Here is a 15,522-nt window from a genome sequence, read left to right on the forward strand (position 1 = left end):
CTCTGAACTGGTATGTGGAAGAATGTGGGAAGGGAGAGAAACAGTTGTACACTACTTTAGTTTCTACTAATACCTACAGTACTATAGATAGTCCTTAATTCTAGAGAGTTACATTCACGCTCATTTTCCTCAGTTGTAAGGATAGCAGGAAGACAATTTTATTGGTGTTTATAATAGAAATAAAAGTTTTATCACTCCAAGAGATCTAGGGCTAGATTCTTAGTACTATTCAGGAGCACCATTCCAAATCTACTTGATAAATAACCATAGCTTAATTAAAAACTTTTTATTTGGGGGTTGGAGAGATCTGCTTAGGCTAAACTTGACTACATAATAATCATATAATGCAAGAGACCTGCCTCCCAGCTGCACCACCAGCCCCGCCACCCACTAGACTCTGTCCCTCCAGGACACACTCCACTGTACAACCCCATGCACCTGAACACCCTTCCTGAGGCCAGCCCTCCCCTGCAACCTCAGCAGACTAAACAGGCACAGATACAGATACAACACACACCAGTTGGAAGAACAGATGGGTAAGCAAACGCCAGTGTAAGAATACATTCAACAATCGAAAGAGCAATATGACAGCCAGAACCTGGTGATCCTATAAGAGCAAGACCTGAACACACACAAAAAAAGACCTCAAAAATAACTTTATGAAGATGAATTCCCTCAAAGAAATCAAGGAAAAGACAAACAAAAAATTGGAAGAAATCAATAAATTCTTTTTAAAATGCAAAGAAAGTCAAGGAAAAGAAACAGACAAAGGAATGGTTCAAGACTTGAAAAATGAAATACAGACAATAAACAAAACACAAATGAAGGGAATTCTGGAAACGGAAAATCTGGGAAAGTGAACAGGAATTAACAGATGCAAGCATCACCAACAGAATAAAAGAGATATAAGAGACAATCTCAAGTGCTGGAGATACGATAGAGGAAATAGATTCATCAGTCAAAGAAAATGTTAAATCCAATAAATTCCTAACACAAAACGTCCAGGAAACCTGAGACACCATGAAGACCAAACCAAAAGAATAATTAGGATAGAAGGAGAAGACCAGTTCAAAGACGTAGAAAACATATTCAATAAAACTTTCCAACCTAAAAGAGGACATGCCTATAAAGGGAGAAGAAACTTACAGAACACCAAATAGACTGGACCAAACCAAACCAAAACAACAACAACAAAAGTTCCCTTGTAATATAATAAAACACTACAAAATAAAAAAAGAATATTAAGAGCTACAAAGAAAAAAGGCCGAGTTATGCCATATCTATCAATCAGAATTACACCTGACTTCTTAGTGGAAATGCTAAATGCCAGAAGGTCCTGGACAGACATTTTGCAGACACTAAGGGATCATGGATGCCAGCCCAGACTACTACACCCAGCAAAACTTTCAACCATCATAGACAGAAAAAACAAGGTATTTCATGATAAAACCAGATTTAAACAATACCTATCCACAAATCCAGCCCTACAGAAAAATTAGAAGAAAAACTCCATCACAAGAAAGCTAGCTTTTATGCATCCACAAAAATACATTAAATAGGTAATCTCACACCACCAAAACCCAAAGAAAGGAAACACACCTACTATCACCACTACCATCACCAAAACAACAAGAAAATAACAGGAATTAAGAATCACTGGTCATTATCATCTTTTACAATCAATGGATTCAATTTGCCAATAAAAAGACAAAAGTTAACAGAATGGATACAAAAACAGGATCTATCCTTCTGCTGCATAAAAGAAATACCTCAATGTCAAAGACAGACATTACCTCAGAGTAAAGAGTTGGGAAAAAGATTTTCCAATCAAATGGGATTAAGAAGCAAACTGGTGTAGTTATCCTAAAATCTAACAAATTAGAACAAACTAAAATCAATCAAAAGAAATGGAAGACATTTCATATTTATCACAGGGAAAAAAATCTATCAAGAGGAAATTTCAATTTTGAACATCTATGTCCCAAATACAAGGGCACTCACATTGTAAAAGAAACATTATTAAAGCTTAAATCACACATCAAACCACAAACACTAATAGTAGGAGACTTCAATATCCCACACCCCCCAATGGTCAGGTCAATCAGACAGAAACCTAACAGAGAAATAAGAGAACTAACAGACATCTATAGAATATTCCACTCAAACACAAAAAAATATACCTTCTTCACATCACCTCATGGAACCTTCTCAAAAATTGACCACATACTCAATAACAAAGCAAACCTCAGTAGCTACAAAAAAAAATGGAATAAACCCCTGTATCTTATCAGATCACCATGATGGTAAGAGTTCAACAACAACACAAACTAGAGAAAGCCTACAAACTCATGGAAACTAAACAGTGCTCAAATGAATCACCTCTGGGTCAAGAAAGAAATAAGAATATTAAAGACTCCCTAGAATTTAATGAAAATGAATCCACAAATACCCAAACTTACAGAACACTATGAAAGTAGTGCTAAGAAGAAATTTCATAGCACTAAGTGCCTACATCAAGAATCTGAAGAAATCCCACACTAGCAACTTGAAAGCACCCTTGAAAGCTCCAGAACAAAAAGAAACTCACCCAGGAGTAGATTGCAGGAAATAAGTAAAAATTGTGGGCTGAAATCAATAAATCAGAAACAGAATACAAAAAAAAAATCAATGAAACAAAGAGTTGGTTCTTTGAGAAAAATCAAGAAGATAGACAAACCCTTATAAAAATTAAAAGACACAGAATATCCAAATTAGCAAAATAAGAAATGAAAAGGGGGATATAACAACAAACACTGAGGAAATCCAAAGAATCTTTCGGTCATACTTCAAAAACCTCTACATAATTGGAAAATCTAAAAGAAACGGAAATTTTCTTGACCAGATAAACAATTTAAATAAACCTACAACCCCTAAGGAAATAGAAACAGTCATTAAAAGCCTCCCAACCCCACAAAAGGGCGATATGGTTTCAGTGCAGAATTCCACCAAAATTTCAAGAGCAAATACCAACAAATTGTTCCAAGACTGTAGAAACAGAAGGAACATTGCCAAGTTCTTTTTACAAGGTTACAGTTACTCTGATACCCAAACTATACAAAGATACAACAAAGAAAGAGAATTACAAACCACTTTCCCTCATGAACATTGATGCAAAAATACTCAATAAAATACTGTCAAATCGAATCCAAGAACACATCAGAAAAATCATCCAAGTAGGCTTTATCCCAGAGATGCAGGGATGGTTCAACATATGAAAATCTGTCAATGTCACCATTACAAATAAACAAAGAAGAAAAACCACATTAGATGCTGAAAATGACTTTCATAAAATCCAACACCCCTTCATGATAAAGGCTCTGGAGAGAAAAGGTATACAAGGAACATACTTAAACATAATAAAGGCAATAGACAGCAAGCCGATGGCCAACATCAAATTAAATGGAGAGAAACTCAAAGCGATTCCACTAAATTCAGGAACAAGATAAGGCTGTCCACTCTCTCCATATCTGTCCAATACAGTACTCAAAGTTCTAGCTAGAGCAATTAGGCAACAAAAGGAGCTCAAGGAGGTACACTATTTGCAGATGATATGATAGTATACATAGATGACCCCAAAAATTTTATCAGGGAACAGCTGATAAATAACTTCATTAATGTGGCTGGATACAAGATTAACCCACAAAAATCAGTAGCCCTTCTATATACAAATGGTAAGTGGGCTACGAAAGAAATCAGAGAAATAATACCCTTTACAATAGCCACAAATAATATAAAATATGCTGTGGTAACTAACCAAACAAGTGAAAGACCTGTATGACAAGAACTTTAGCTCTTTGAAGAAAGAAGTTGAAGAAGGTATTAGAAAACAGAAAGATCTCCCATACTCATGGATCAGTCGGATTTACATGGTAAAAATGGCAATCTTACCAAAAGCAATCTACAGATTTAATGTTACCCTCATCAAAATCCCAACAAAATTCTTTACAGATCTTGAAAGAGCAATACTCAGCTTCATATGGAAAAACAAAAAATCCAGGATAGCTAAAACAGTTCTGCATAATAAAGTAACTTCCAGAGGTATTAGCATCCCTGAATTCAAGCTCTACTATAGAGCTAAAGAAATAAAAACAGCACGGTATTGGCATAAAAACAGACATGTGGATCAATGGAATCAAATTGAAGACCTTGGCACAAATCCACATACTTATGAACATCTGATTTTTGATAACCCAAAATTATACTATAGAAAAAAGAAAGGATCTTAACAAATGGTGTTGGCATAACTAGATGTTTCCATGTAGAAGAATGCAAAGAGGTCTCTATCTACTGCCCTGCACAAATATCAAGTCCAAGTGGATAAAAGACCTCAACATAAATCCAGTTATACCGAACCTGATAGAAGAGAAAGTGGGAAGTAGCCTTGAATGCACTGGCACAGGAGACAACTTCCGGAATGTAATACCAGTAGCATGGACATTGAAACTGACAATAAATGGGACCTTCTGAAACTGAAAAGCTTGTAAGGTAAAGGACACTGTCAATAAGATACAATGGCAGCCTACAGAATGGGAAAAGAGCTTCACCAACCCTATATCTGATAGATCTTCCAAAATATATAAAGAACTCAAGAAACTAGACATCAAAATACCAAATAATCCAGTTAAAAATGGGGTAGAGATTTAGAAAGAATTCTTAACAGAAGAATCTCAAATGGCTGAGATACACTCAAAGAACTGTTCAACATCCTTAGCTATCAGAGAAATGCAAATCAAAATGACTCTGAGATACCATCATACACCTGTCAGAATGGCTAAGATCAAAAAAACACTAATGACAGCTTATGTTGAAGAGGAAGTGGAGTAAGGGGAAGAGTCCACTGCTGGTGGGAATGCAAACTTGTACAGTCACTTTGGAAATTAATATGGCGGTTTCTCAAACTGGACTCAATCCACCTCAAGATCCAGCTATATCACTCTTGGGCATACACCCAAAGGATGATCAATCATACCACATGTAGGAGGACATGTAAGAGGAGGTCGCTTGTTGGTTCCCAGCCGCTTAGCTCCGAAATAACTACACAGATATAGTATCAATTAAATCACGTTTGGCCCATTAGCTCTAGCTTCATATTGGCTAACTCTTATATCTTAATTTAACCCATCTCAATTAATCTGTGCATCAACATGAAGTCGTGGCTACCAGCAAAGTTTCAGAACATCTATCTCCAGCAGCAGCCCCATGGCATCTCTCTCACTGTCTTCCTCCCAGCATTCAGCCTAGCTTTCCCCACCTAGTTCTGTTCTTCCCTGCCATAGGCTCAAAGCAGTTCTTTATTCATTAACCAATAAAAGCAATACATAGACAGAAGGACCTTCCACACCAAGGACACTTGTTCAATTATGTTCAGAGCAGCTTTATTCATAATAGCCAGAACATGGAAACAACCTAGATGCCCCTCAACCAAAGAATACATTTTTTTAAAAAAAGTGGTACATTTACACAATGGAGTATTACTCAGTGATGAAAAACAATGACATAAAATTTGCAGGCAAATGGGTGAACCTAGGAAAAAAAAATCATCCTGAGTGAGTTGACCCAGACCCAGAAAGATAAACATGGTATGCACTCATACATAATTGGATATTAGATGTAAAGCAAAGGATAACCATGCTACAATTCACAGCACCAGAAAAGCTAAGTAACTAGGAGGACCCAAGGAGGGATGTGTGAATTCCCCTGTGAAGGGGAAATAGATAAGATCTCCTGGGAGAACTGGAGGTGGGGATATGGTGGTGGAGGGGGGAAGGAGGTGGGAGGTGACAACATGGGAGACCTGGTTGTTCAAGTTGAGGGAAGGACGGATAGGGAGAGTAATGAAAAAGATATCTTGAGGGCTGGAGAGATGGCTCAGTGGTTAAGAGCACTGCCTTCTCTTCCAAAGGTCCTGAGTTCAATTCCCGGCAACCACATGGTAGCTCACAACCATCTGTAATGAGATCTGGTACCCTCTTCTGGTCTGCAGACAGACTATTGTATACATAATAAATGAATGAATGAATATTTTTTTTAATTTAAGAAAAGATATCTTGATAGAGGGGGCCGTTTGGGAATTAGAGAGAAACCTAGTACCATGGAAACTCCCAGGAATCCACAAGGATAACCCCAGTCAAGACTCCTAGCAATAGGGAAAGGGTGCCTAAACTGACCTTCTTCTGTAATCAGATTGATGGCTTCAACTTAACTGTCACCACAGACTAATTATCAACAGAGAGCCTTCAGATTCAGAGATCCACAGCCAAGCCCTGGTCGAGCTCTGGGAGGAGGGACTGTATCAGCAAGGAAGGGAGGAGGTTTCAAGATCATGATGGGGAAACCCACAGAGACAGCTGATATGAACTGATGGGAATTCAGGGACTGTGGATTGATAGGTAGAGAGGGAGCCTGTACAGGACAGTCCTAGGCCCTCTGCATGTGGGGGACAGTTGTGTAGCTTGGTCTTTTGTGGTCCCCCTAGCAGTAGGTTCAGGACATGTCCCATACTCATGAATTGGTTTTTTTAGAACCTATTCTGCATGCAAGGAAGCCTTGCCAACCCTGATGCCTCAATATGATTATGCCTTGTTGACTTCCCTGGGAGGAGGAGTGGATGCGGGGGTGTAGATGGAAGGTGGGGGAAGGGAACAGAAGAGAGGAAGGAGGGGAAATCGTGCTTGGTATGTAAAATAAATTTTAAAAATTTAATAAAAAAATCATAATGCATGCTCCAAAGTTACCACCAATATTATTCTACAGACATCAACATATTTCGCAACCTCCACGGAAAAAAAAGGCATTTAAAACATGAACTTAGGAAACTAGACACTAGCAAAATGATGATCACGAAACAGTCAGAACCATCACCAACAACCCAGATTATCTAATTAACCATTTCATTATTCCAGCCACAAACGAAAAGGAATTGTACCTTTGCGATTCGGATTCCATTGACCCACTGGTGCAGTGTCCTCACATCGTCACAGCAGAGGTACTTGATATACTGAGACTTCTTCTGGATCTGTGGGTGCTGCCAAAGGAAGGCAGAATCCACTAAATCTTGTAGAGAACTGACGCTTAACCCTAAGTCATGGTTTTAAGAAATGGCAAACCAGTGCAGACTTTTTTCTTGTTTGTTTTTCAAGACAGGATTTCTCTGTGTACTTCTGGCTGTCCTGGAACTTGCTCTGTAGACCAGGCTGGCTGCACAAACTCAGAGATCCGCCGGCCTCTGCCTTCCAAGTGTTGGGATTAAAGGCATGCACCACCATGCCCAGCTTGATACACACTTCTTATATAAAGTGGAATAAAACAGCCCATACTTATATTTTTTAAATAAAGTATATATCATGTTAAATTTTACGTCAAGTTGTCTATGTAAACCATCCCACTTGGGAAGTTCTTAAATATTCCCTTTTACATATCTATGAAAAACTCTATCAAGATTAAGTCAGCAGATCTCCGTATATAAGACTGAAACTGGAAAAGAAATATTTATCCAGGAAATCATGGTTTAGAAGCTCCAAAGGAGAAGGTCCTTTCCCGTGGGTAAACAACTACACCAGGCACGTAAGGAACACTTAGGACAAAAGTCCCCAGTCACACCTGACTGGTGGAACAATACTTTGTAGGCTTCTTTCTTTACAAACTGCAGCGTGCACTCTTTGGTGGGATAAGAGGATAGTGTTGAAGTTTACTCTTTCCCTGCAATATTTTATTAGAAATTAAAATGAGAGAAAAAATTAAGATAAAAGAATACAATTGTGCCCAAATACCTCTTAATATTTAAGATAGGAAAAATATCATTATGGAACCTGTGAGAAAATTCCTCTATATACTCAGAGAACAAGAATGTGGAGGCAGGTAATATCTCAGTATTACAAGCCTAATGTTGATATAATGGTCTTCGGACTTAACAAGCCACTGGCTGAAGTTACCTCCTATCAACTTCTTAAGAATTATTGGCTACTGTATGGTGACACACATTTGTAACCTCCGTAATCTGAAGGCCAAGGTAGAGGAGCCCAGGTTTGAAGCTAGATTGGGCTACACAGGAAGGCTGTCTCAAAAAGATGACGATAAGAAAAAAACAAAAAACTAAGACAAATTAAAAAGCAAAAACTAAGCTGCTTCTGTAACTAACTTCAATGATGCATTCATGTTGTCTAAGAAAGTTTATTTAATACAGGACTGCTATTATAATACATCCATTTTTACCAAAGAAATCAGAATCTCACCCCAAATCCTAAACAAATGGGTACTCCCTAAACCCAACTAAGGCTTCTCACAGAAAGCAAGTATGATACAAACATGAAAACCTAAGTAGTACTGAGAGTCCTGAAGATGGAGTCACTGAGTATTACTTAATTCTCTCAGTAACTTTTCTTGAATCTTTGTAGGCTGCTGTGAGAATTCCTTCAGTCAATAACCTTTAAGGTCACATGATATATATATCTATATTATATATACAGATGTAAAAGCATGTACGGTCCTTCTTGGCTGTTGGGTTTGGACCCAGTTCCGCACCCACACAGAGGACGACTGAACACCACCTTTTTTAGTGAGTCTACCCCTAAATAATAAATAAACTTCCATTCTGGGCTAATGTGAGATTATTTTATTATAAGCTGTCACAGTAGGCTATCTTTATAAATGTTAACTTACATAGCTGAAAATACTAAAACGTGCCCACTCTCCTCTAGTGTATGGCCACAATTAATGTGAGAAACTTAAAGCCTGACTGAACGAGAAGAAAACTCCCTAATAAAAGCATAGATAACAGACTAGTATGGTTATAATTTGGGGGAAGGTATAGACAGACCTAGTTATTCCTCAACCAGATGAAAACAGGAATTTTGAACTTGGGAATAGTACCCTCTTAAGGTTTTACTAATAAAGTTGAGGAAAACCACAAAATAAAATACATGTCGGACAATAAACCTTTTTTTCCACAACAGGGTTCTGATGCTCCTGAGTGCTGGGATTACTGGTATAAGCTACTAGGTCAAACTCTACTTTTACCTTGTTCTCCCTGATGCTAGGATGGAGCAAAAAAATAAATAAAGAAAGAAAGAAAAAAGGGGAAAAAAAAACCTTAATATTTAACCGCTGAGCTACCCCTAGTCCTCCTATCTTTTTACAAAGACACAGAATCTATTTGAAGATTCAAATGTCAAGTAGCCTCTATCTAATGCTGATCACAATTGCTGAGCTGTACCTTTAACGCCAGACAACAGTCTGTGGGTGCTTTGTACTTGCTCCGATAGTCCTGCCCATAGTACACATTAACATGATCCAGCTGAAGAAAGCACACCAGTTCCCGAGATACCTTAAAAACAAAACAAAACAAAACAAAAAACTAAAGATTAATTTAATAATGCAAATAAGCAAGTATCATACCAGGTAAGAGTTTTCAGTTGGGAATCAAACCTTTATTAGGTAGAAAGTAAGATTATAATATTTTTCTCCGTCTACAATATAACCAAAAAGGCAGACTACTTTGCTTGTTGTTTGTAATTCCTAATGAATATTGATTTAGAGATGTTGGTACTTTAAGCATGCTATACACATGCATATCACATCACAGCTATAGTTAACAGGTACAGGTGGTAATAGCAATGCTTGTAGGAAAGAGTAAGAATCTATCAAGTACCTGAATGGCTATAATGCCAGGCCCAAATACAGTGATTCTCACCTGGGAATCACATCAGCAGGCAGAGGTGATGCTTACACTCATAGTTTTTAGGACTAGAATGATACTGTAAATGCTTAGACTAGCTTTGAACCCAAATAAGCACAAATGATAGTATATACCTCAGCAAAAGCACATTACTCAAGATGAAGCTAACGTAATCCTAGAAAGCCATTCTCCCTGGATGAAATACGCACAACTCCAGCAAGACCTTCCCCAAACCTCCCAAATAATAAAACTATGTTTAGCTGATGCATACCTGTAACCCCAGCATTTAGGAGTAGAAGGGGGGAGTCAAGAGGGCCTAGAGTCCAGTGTCATCCTAATCTACATAGTGATTCTGAGGCCAGCCTGAGCTACATGAATAAGATCTTCCCATTACAACAACAAATCCCAACAGGGAAAAGATAGTAGAGAATTGAGATAAACCCAAATAAAGAGCAAAGAAGTGAACAGTTTTTAGCTTCCTCTTCTTTACAACAGATGAATAAACAACATTATCTTCTGTGTGTCTTAACACAGGTACAATAGTATTCTTCCTATGGAGTCATAGCAGCCAGCATAATGTAGGAAGCACAGAAGTGCAGAGAAGTAACATACCTTTGCTTTTCCTTTAGGGACATAGTAGATGCCAGATGCTCGCAAGAGAAAGTAACGCTTCTTCCAGGACTTCTTGCCATCGTCTTTTAACCAAAGGACTCCTTCAATTTCTGGGACAGTTACAGAACTTCCACAAAAACATTCCTTTAAAAAAGAAAATCATTTGGAAAGATTTATGATCTTTATATTTTCAGAAAATGAATTAGCTACTCCTGTGAAATGCGTAACACTAAGTAAAGCAAAACAGTTTTGTATTAAAACCACACCAGTTTTCTGAAAGAACTTTCTATTCTAAACACAGTAGGAAAGTACTTTAGAATTACTGTGGTAATCTAAACTGTTTATTAATAAATATGTGTCATGGGGCTAAGAAATAGCTCAGTGGGTAGAGTGTTTGCTGGCAAGCATGAATACCTCAGTTTGAATCCCACCACCTATATAAGAAGCTGAATATGGCTACCATGCTTGCTGGGTAGCCAACTTAGTTCAGAGGGGCTAAGGTAGAGTGAGAGAAGAAGATACCTGGCATTCTCCTCTAGCCCGTGTCTACGGATAGGGGTGTGTAATCCTGAATGCCCATGTACATACACAACACACACATAGCACAGAAGATGTCTGACTCCACAGTGCTGAGATTAAAGGTGTGTGCCACTACTGCCCAGTGGGAAATATTCTTTATTATAGTCAAGACAGTGGCAGGTGGATCTTTGTGAGTTTGAGGCCAGCCTGGTCTACAGAGTAAGTTCCAAGATAGCCAGGGCTATGCAGAGAAATACTGTCTCAAAAAACAAAAACCAAACAAACAAAAAAGAATATTTTCCTATGAACTCAACTGAGTTGCATATAATACTACTGAGTCCCACTTCCTTTTCTTTGTGTGTTTCTGATGTGTGGTGATATGGACGTCTGGAGGCTAAAGGCTGATGTCAGGTGTCTTCTTCAGTTGCCTTTTACCTTAGTTTCTGAGACATGGTCTCTCACTAAGCTCAGAGGCTGGCTAGTGCATGCCAGGAATCCACTGTGATTACAAATGCACAGTCCTCTGCCTGGCTTTTACTTAGGGGCTGGGGCTACCAACTCAGTTCCTCATGCTAACTAAAAAACTCACAGGGCTATCTGACCCTCTGGAAAAGCTGATATAACCAGCACAGGCATATTTTAATTCCTCCTATCTGGAAACCCTTAAAAGGTTTTAAGACTCCTTTTAGTCTACTAGAATATTGCTTGGCAAAAAGTAGTTTGTAAAAGGTTTGTTAGGGACTCAACAGGTACTCACAGTTAGAACACTGACAGAGCTGACTTCAAAGATGCTTACAGTTTCAATTTTAAAATGAGCAAGGAAGGGAGAGTGAGCCATACCTCTAACAGCACTTCTTTGTTTCTGTCTGCCATCTCAACTGTTTCCTTTTTCCCAAGAAGGTAATTCTAAAAAAAAGAAGAAGGAAGGAAGGAAGGAAGAAAGGAAGGAAGGAAGGAAGGAAGGAAGGAAGGAAGGAAGGAAGGAAGGAAGGAAGGAAGGAAGAAAGGAAAGAAAAAGAAATGAAAATTAAACTCATTCCACTATTCCCTTGGGAGTAAACACATACATCATTTGCTCTAGAAAAGTAGCCACTCCAAGTTTCAGTTCTGCGTAGGGAAGGGAAATATTTCATGAAGCTCCCTCCATGTAAGCATCATCATTAAAATGCTCCTCATCCACCTCCATCTTGCCCAAAACCCATTCTATGAAGTGTTTCATAGACTGTTTCCTTCACACTCTGAGGTGACAATATATGCAACAGCAAGTATTTCAGGATATTTAACTAGTTATATAAAAATACCTAAAAGCATTATAAAGTAGAATATGATCAGGAAAGATTTCCTGAGATATGCTAAACCAGCATAGTTCTATTCTGGATCTAGCATGATGTTCCAGATGATGATTAATTTTCTGGTTTTTTTAAGAGGAAGCCTCAAGTTCTGCTATGACTATAACAGTTTTGCTTTTTAATTAAAATCTGAATTGTAATTATGAGTATAACTATTCTTTCAGTCGTCTCGAAAAAGATCTCCTGACACTCCTTAACATATACTCTTCACTAATCACCATAACTAAGTCTGGGGAAAACTGACTACCTTTAACACTACTGCTCTTTCTTCACCACCGCTTTGTATCACAGAGTTCTTGCTTTCCTAGACCTACCGGAGGAGGCGGGAGGAAGTGGACAAACAGGAGTGTGGCAGGGGAGAAGGAAAGGTAGAAAACTTGGATAAGAATAAAGTCTGTCTGGAAATGGTATAATGAAGCACACTACTTTATCTGCTAATTTTAAAAAAGGCAGAGGTGTTGTGAATGCTAATTCCAAACATTACACTGTCATAATCAAGATGACAAAAAAGGCTATTATGTGACCCATCAAAGAAATTAAAATAATTAGCTAGGTAAAAACCTCTGGCCTGCTTTAGGGAAATGAGAACCTCAAATGTTAATGAACTTCTGGGCTAAACAATCTCTGGATTTACAGAGGAGAAACTAGTAACACCCTGGAACTCTTTATATTTCTATCAAAGTTTACCCCATGTAGGACCTAACACCTGGCTCCCAAGTTACTTTTCAGTAATGACTGTTCCCATGAGGATTTGCAGTTACAATGCCCAATCACGTGGCTTTCAGTCTTTTAACTCTACTGACTCAGCATTTACAAGTTAGTCAGTCTTACCTGTGGGTTTTTAAAAAGTGCATATTTTTCTATACGTTCCATAAATAAAAGCTTGTTTTGGCTATCTCTTGTCCAATTAAGAAGATTTTCAACTAAGTTTTCATGGTCTTCATAGATTCTCTCTGTTCCAAAATTAAATAACAGCTTTTTGTTAGTATTCATCACACTTACATGAAAGGCAAGATAAATCATAGCAGAATTATGGAATTTTTAAAGGTTGATGATGGGCACTGCCTTCAACTGCTCTCCACCTTACATTTCCAAACAGTCCCTCACTGAACATGGAGCTCACTAGTTCAGTTCCACCATCCTTCTTTCTCTATCTCCCCAGGACTAGAACTACAAATACATGCTTCTGTATGGATTTTTTTTTTTCAATGTGGGTTCGGGGTGATGGTGTGTGTGTCAGACTAAAGTCTGTGTAGACACACACACACACGAAGTAATAGTGAACATATGTTATTAGTATTTTTTGCAATTTGTTAATGTGCTTTGTTTTCCCTTAGAGTTAACGACTTCTGTACAAAAACACTAGTAAATGTAACAGTATTGGGGCTGGAGAGATGGCTCAGCACTAAGAACTCCACTGCCAGAGGCCCTGACGCCCTCTTTTGGCTTCCCCATGCACATGATGCACACACACACACTCAGACATAAAATAAGTGAACAAAAAAGTAAAAATCTTCAATAACAGTTTTAGTAAATGTATTTAGGTAGCTCTTATTTAAAAGAAAAAGCATTTTGTTATCATTAAGAAACTTTCCTTTAATCATTTTAAAATAAAAAGTGAACTGGGAATTCATCTTTTAGTCAAAGAACTCTCCAGCTAAAAACTCACTAGGAAAAACATTAAAAAGCCAGATTTTAAAAAGATAAAGTGCCTGATAATTTTATAGAAAATATCAAAAATGTCTCAAAATGCTTCTATCAACATGAAGATAAAGGATTACAAAGACACTAAGAAGCAATTAAAGCAGCAGCATTACTAACCCATTTGTAACTCAGAAACGGTCTCTACCAGCGACCAGTCTAAACTGTAGCCACAGTGAGATTTGTCCATCAGGTTGTCCAGCACTTGCCTCACTGTTTGTCTCTCATCCACCATCATTGTTTTAGAACTGTCATCAGACATGTGGACCCTGATCACCAGCTGCAACAGGTAAAAGGGCAATTAAATGGTAACCTTAAATGATGGTATTTTAGAAAAGCATTTTCCAGCATTAAATAGCATTCTGAGTCAAGTCTTTAAAAATGAATTAAGATATATTATGACTATGTTGACTTTATTATTAAAGGTAAAAACCTGAATATCAAGAAACCTGCCTACAGGTTTTTAATTTTAAGCTTTTAAAATATACAATTATTGTGGAAATCTTACTGATTTGTGTATGTTTTAAAAGTAGTGAGAAGCCTTTATTTAATATCTGAGGGCTAATGGGGTCAGATGTACCACAAGCAGTGGCCTAAGCTAGGCCCCGAGACAAAGGCTAGCTGTCATAAAACATCTCCCCACAAACCCACATGTGACAGGTAACAGAAGGGTGGCAGGTAACAGGAGGAACACATTTTCACCTTTCCACATATATATATATATATATATATATATATATATATATATATATATATATAAACAGTAGAATTATTCATAAAGCAAAACAAAACAGGAAAAAAATCGTAAATATTTCAAACCTAGCAAAGAGCCACACATCACCTTTTTCACTTGAGCCTCTTTAATTTTTTCCAGGGCAACTCTGATCTTCTCAGCTTTCAGTTTTGCTGCTTGTTCCTCCTGCAAACATATAACATTTCAGACAAACTGCTGCCGAGAGGGTAAAGACACCAGAGAAGGCTTCATCATTAGAGGGACTAGTACTGAATTTTATTCAGAACATATTGTTACACGTTTTATTTTTAAAATGGCCCTGTTCACAAAGTGAGTAGACATATTGTAACAAGGGAGCACGGGTACAAGAGTAAGATTAGATTTCATATTCCAGAGAAAAAGAAATCTATGATGAAGTAAATTAAGTTTGATTCTGTCAAGTAAGTTCAAGCACTAGGTTTGGGGAAATACGATGTATATGCCTCTGCCTTCCTATTGGCTACACTCACACAACTCCTCTGAGTTCAGACCCCTCCAGAGTTTAGGCAAGATTTTTACACAGTTTTGTTTTGTTACACTGAAAATTTTAGATCACTGTAAAAATATATGCATCAAAACCAATCTACTTATTTACAATAATATAAAACCCTTAACAAATAAGAAGCATAGGTATTAATATTAATTCTCAATAATATTCTAATACAAACAAGAGGCTGTCTTATAAGTTTTACTGATTTGGAAAATCATGCAACACAATCAAGTCAGTAAATTCTAATATTTTAATCCATCAGTAAGATCTTTTTAAATGCTAAATATAACTTTACAAATAACCCAAGTATAAGTAATTCTACTCTAGAAAACCTATTATAAAACAGTAAAAATTACAAGGAACTAAA

General features: G+C 37.5%; 1 protein-coding gene across 11 annotated transcripts in view; it reads right to left on the reverse strand.

Annotated features, from left to right (window-relative positions):
* Window positions 1-15,522, reverse strand: part of Raph1 (Ras association (RalGDS/AF-6) and pleckstrin homology domains 1) — a 75,214-nt gene that overhangs the window by 13,898 nt on the left and 45,794 nt on the right. For 9 of the 11 annotated variants that reach the window (XR_015005120.2, XM_048458912.3, XM_048458910.3 and 6 more), the window contains 7 exons: window positions 14,735-14,812; window positions 14,014-14,173; window positions 13,024-13,145; window positions 11,684-11,749; window positions 10,325-10,468; window positions 9,251-9,361; window positions 6,965-7,063 (listed from right to left, as the gene is read on the reverse strand). Coding sequence is in view for 9 of the 11 variants with exons in the window: in XM_048458912.3 (XP_048314869.3) it covers window positions 6,965-7,063; window positions 9,251-9,361; window positions 10,325-10,468; window positions 11,684-11,749; window positions 13,024-13,145; window positions 14,014-14,173; window positions 14,735-14,812 (780 nt within the window). In the remaining 2 variants the exon portion in view is untranslated. Of the gene's footprint in view, window positions 1-5,388; window positions 5,563-6,964; window positions 7,064-9,250; window positions 9,362-10,324; window positions 10,469-11,683; window positions 11,750-13,023; window positions 13,146-14,013; window positions 14,174-14,734; window positions 14,813-15,522 lie in introns of those variants that run through there. The other 2 variants (XM_085699394.2, XM_085699363.2) reach the window with 2 other exon arrangements.

Source organism: Myodes glareolus, chromosome 1 (assembly GCF_982192425.1).
Source record: "Myodes glareolus chromosome 1, mMyoGla1.1, whole genome shotgun sequence".
NCBI lineage: Eukaryota > Metazoa > Chordata > Mammalia > Rodentia > Cricetidae > Myodes > Myodes glareolus.